At 70.4% G+C, this 4,684-nt stretch overlaps 1 protein-coding gene across 1 annotated transcript; it reads left to right on the forward strand.

Moving 5' to 3' along the window:
• Nucleotides 1–1,610: 1,610 nt before the first annotated feature.
• EMIHUDRAFT_358045 (hypothetical protein) lies at nucleotides 1,611–2,866 on the forward strand. The gene has a single exon (XM_005763325.1). The coding sequence runs from the start codon at nucleotides 1,637–1,639 to the stop codon at nucleotides 1,991–1,993; it is 357 nt and encodes a 118-aa protein (XP_005763382.1). The 5' UTR covers nucleotides 1,611–1,636; the 3' UTR covers nucleotides 1,994–2,866.
• The last annotated feature ends 1,818 nt before the right edge of the window (nucleotides 2,867–4,684 follow it).

A 4,684-nucleotide genomic window follows, 5' to 3' on the forward strand; every position in this document is an offset into this window, starting at 1 on the left:
CTGGGCCATCCTCGTCGCCTACCTCGTGCTGCCCTCCGTGTCTCGCTCCATCTTCAAGGCGCGGCAGTGCGAGTCGTTTAATGTCGACGACTTGACAGGGGACAGGCGCTCCTACCTCGTTGCCGACCTCGACGTGCTCTGCAGCGCCGACGACGACGAGTACAGCGGCCTCGACGCGTACTTCTGGGCCTTCTTCGCCCTCTGGCCGGTGCTCGTGCCGCTAGCCTTCCTGGTCCTCCTGCTCTCGATCCGCTCCGAGGTGCGGGCGCAGCGAGTCAGGGCCACGGCCCGAGCCAGCCGCTTCCTCTGGCGCGACTACGACCCGGGCTTCCTCTTCTGGGAGGTCGTCGATATGGGCCGCAAGTTGTTCCTCGCCTCGCTGGTGCTCTTCATCCAGACAGACGACGGCTCGAGCAAGCTACTCCGCCTTGTCGTCGCCACCGTCGTCTCGGCCCTCTACGCCGCCGCGCTTGCCCTCGCCAAGCCCTTCAAGCGCGACGACGACCTCTACCTCGCGAGCACCGCCAACCTGTTGCTCGCCTGCTGCTTCATCTCCGGCACCGTGATCCAGCTGTGCGAGAGCGCCGCCTACGAGGACATGTGCAAGACCCTCGTCGGCTTCGAGAGCGCGCGCGGCGCGAGTGAGTTTGTCATTGCGCTCACCGCCGCAATGCTCGCTACGTCGCTGCTCGTTGTCCTCTTCAAGACAGTCAGCGCCGTCCGCGCGCTCACCATCCGCCTCGTCTCCTCCGGCCGCCCCCCAGTCCTCGAGCTGTCCCCCGAATGCCACTTCCACGGCTTCATCTCGCACCTCTGGGGAACCGGCCAGGACCAGACGCACACCGTCGTGCGGCGGCTCCAGCTTCTGCTCCCCGGCGTCCGGATCTGGCTCGACGTCGACAATCTCGATGACGTGGGCAGGCTCGAGGAGTCAGTAGCCGACGCGACGACCTTTCTCGTCTTCCTCAGTGCGGGCTACTTCAAGAGCTTCAACTGTCGCCGCGAGCTGTACGCGGCGCTACACCTCAATCGGCCCTTCATCCCGATCCACGAGGCGGACGTGGACAAGGGCGGCGCCTCGATCGAGGACCTGAAGGCAGAGTGCCGCGACCACTGCGACAATGCCGCCCCAGACGAGAGAGAGAGACACATGCTCGCGCGCGTCTGCCCTTCCTACAGCGGGCCAGACGAGATGCTCGCGCGCGTGTTTGGGCAGGAGGCGGAGCCGCCGATCGTGTGGGTGCGGGGCAACGCCTTTCAGCTGGAGTCGCTCAAGGCTGTCGCGCTGCGCATGCTGCGCCACTCTCCTTACTACGCGAGCCGCCCGAACGAGCTTGCTGCAGGCCTGATGGTCCCTCGCCAACCGGGGCCCTGTGCCTTCAGCGGCCCCGTCACCATCCTCGTGTGCCGCGCTAACAAGCGAGCCATCGGCATTGCAAGGGAGCTCAAGAATGCGGCGGGGGAGGGGCGCGGCTCTACCGCCAGCGCCGGGGCGGTCGCGATCCGCGATGCGGAGGAGGCGCTCGAGGGACTCAACGCGGCCCCGCTATCCGGGCGCGTAGTGTTTCTCCTCTACCTGAACGATGAGACCTTCCTGGACACCGGCGGCGCCGTCGCGCGCCTCGTGCAAGCGGCGATGGTCCGGCGCATCGCCATCGCCATGGTCCACGAGCAGGAGCCAAGCCACGGCGGCGTTCCTTTCCGCAACTTTTTTCAGCAGACGCCGCAGGTGCTGCAGCAGCCGCCGTACAAGCTCTACGACAAGGTGGCTTTGCCGCTCTACCCGGCTCCGGCGCACCGCAAGGTGAGCTTGCGCCTCATACTAACAAGCATGGGAGCCGTGCCGTGCGATGCGGGTCCGCTCAGGCGGCGGTGGCAGCTGCTCCGCCGCCACATAGCGGTGGCGCGCCTCGTGTGGCGGCGCCCCGCCTCACGGGACTCTCTCGCCGAAGCAAGTCTCAGCCAGGAGCCCCAGCAAATGGTCCAGCCGTAGCGGTGCAATAATACGACGCGGGGCCGCTCCAGCGGCGGCGCCCGGCGGGAGCTCCTCCGCCGCCGCATAGCGGTGGCGCGCCCATCGTGCGGCGGCGCCCCGCCGAGCCGCGCGCAGGAGCGCTTTAGTGCAGCCGTAGGACGTGTGGTGAGAGCTTGCGCGCCCGAGCGTGCGCTCGCCGCGGGGTGGAGAGGGGACAACTAATAGTGAGCTTAGCACTCTCTTACAGTCTCTATAAGTCTTACGCTTTACGCATATTACAGCTCAGTGAGAAAGTCGTTGTATTACCGTGACGTGATCGCACCTCAACATTTCCGTACCTGACATAAACAAACAAGAAGGGCCAAGGCCGTTCTCAGTCAAGCTCGACCAACTGTGCCTTGACTGAGTCCTTGGCCGTCCGTGGGCGGCGCCCCTCTCCGCCGGCGGCAGCGGCGGCGCCTCGCCTCGGGGGCGGTCCGGGCCGCTGGTGCCCTCTGCCGCTCCTGCTCATGCCGCCCTCCTCTGCATCCTCCCCCCTCTCCTCCGCCTCCTCGTTGCCGGTGCCGCTCTCCCGCGCTCTCTCTCCCACCCTCGCCGCGCCGCCCCTGCCGCGCCGCCCTTTCCGCAGCCGGTGCGGCGTCGAGGGCGGTTGCAGCTGCTCCGCCTCGAGCGCCGCGTCGACCTCCTCGCTCGCGTTCGGCGCGCCGAGCCGGCGCGGAGCCCCTCTCCGCTCGCCACCCGTGAGCCGGCGAGCAGCGGCGCACCAGAGCGCGAACCACAACGGGAGGGAGATGATCGCCGCAGCTTCGGCCGGCGATGGGCCGGCGCTCTCGTCCGCAGCGCCGCCCGCGTGCCCCCCGCCAGCACCGGCAGCCTGCGCCCGCGGCGCCTCGGGGCGGCTCGCCCCTGGAAGGGGATTGTCCGTCGGCTCGTTCCAGCCGCACCAGTCGAAGAGCTGCTCGAGGTAGCCGCGCGACAAGACGAGCAGCCGCGACTGGGCGTCCGAGACGCCGTAGCCGACGAGCAGCTTCTCGGCGCGGCTCCCGTCTTGCAGGCCGGTGGGCGGGAGGGAGAGCGCGCTGGGGAAGGCCGTCGGGGGCAGAGGCAGCGCGCGCGAGACGGCCGTCACTCGAAAGGGAGGCGCCGACGCGAAGGTGTAGGCGAGGGTGGCGTAGTCGCCGGCGTCGTCCAGCGTGTGCATCAGCGCGAGGAAGGAGTCGTCGCTGTACCGCACCGCCGTGGCGGAGCCGTGGATTCGGAGGGAGCCTTCCCCCGCCAGGCGGTTGAGAGGCGGGAAGGAGGCCGTCGACCAGAGCCTCTCGCACATGCCGTCGCCGAGGCGGGAGAGGAGCACGGCGTGCGGGAAGAGCGAGTACACAAGGTGCAGCTGCGACCCCACCGTGAAGGCGATCCAGTTCTTCTCGGGCCGGTGAGCCTCGCCGCACTGCAACCGCACAGCGACGCCGCGGCCTGTCGAGGCGAGCCGCGCGCCGTCCCCGCTCAGGTACATCTGAGGCACCGCGTCCGCGTTGCTCGAGCGGCGCTCGCACGCCGGCCGGTGCTGCGTCGGCGGGCGGCTCGAGAAGAGGAGCGCGAAGGGGTCCGTGGCCGGAGTCGTGGCGGGAGAGGCGGAGGGCCGCCGCCTCGCCGCCGGCCCGAGGGCGAGCAGCTTCGGGTCCTCCGGCCCGTCGACCACAGAGCGGAGGAGGGTCCGGTTGGCGGGCACGTACCGAGGCGCCGCCTGGCAGAGGGGCGACCACGCCTGCCGCGCCGCGCTCAGGCTGGCGACAGGACCAACGCGCCGCAGCGGAGGGAGCGAGGAGAGGCCCCACGAGGGCACCTAGTTCCCACAGTTGATGATCGATTCATCACTAACCATTGTCAGGTAGGAGGGGCCCCACGGCGGCACCTCCCACCCGTGCCACGCCTCTGCACTCCCCACCGCCTCGGACGCCTCGAGGACGATGTCCGAGTGCCACGTGGTCGTGAGCTGCGTCACCTCCTCCCCCGACCACAGCCCGCGCTGCGAGGAGCACGCCGTGCCGTGGAGCCGCGCGGCGCGGACGAGAGTGGCGCGGCTGCGGTTGGGCCCTCCACCCACCCACAGCAGGCTCGGGTTGATGAGCCGCCGCCCGCCCTCCGACCCGCCACCCTCGACGCTCCAGTTGAGCGCCACGTCCACCGCGCCGCCGTGCCGCAAGACCACAACGGGTGGAGGCAGCGGCGGCGGCGGTCCGGGCGGCGGGCAAGCCGGAGGAGGCGAGGCGCCCCGCCCCGCCGCCCAGGGCCTCTGCCGCACCGAGGCGTCGAGCTGCGCCGCGGCGCAGAGGAGCGCCGCGACAGCGAAAGGGGCGGCGGCGCGAGCGGGGCCGCTGAGCCGCACCCAGAGCTGCGCGGCGGGCCGCGTGATGAGGCGCGCGCAGAGGTACGAGAGGGGGAGCAGGAGGAGGAAGAAGAGGGCGAGGTCGACCAGCCCGAGCCGCGGCGTGGGCCACGCGGCGATGACGAGCATGTGCACCACGTACTGCGCGTAGGCGACCTCGCCCAAGCTGCGGTCTAGCGCGCGGCTGCAGAGCCTCGCCAGCGGGTCGGGCGGGAGGGCGGAGGCGGGCGCGGCGTGGGAGGTGCAGAGGCCGAAGAGGAGGAGGCCCTGCAGCGGGAGGAGGACCGACAGGCGCGCGGAGAGCTTGAAGCCGACCGGGCGCAGCG

The sequence above is a fragment of the Emiliania huxleyi genome, assembly GCF_000372725.1.
Source record: "Emiliania huxleyi CCMP1516 unplaced genomic scaffold EMIHUscaffold_64, whole genome shotgun sequence".
NCBI classification, from domain to species: Eukaryota; Haptophyta; order Isochrysidales; family Noelaerhabdaceae; genus Emiliania; species Emiliania huxleyi.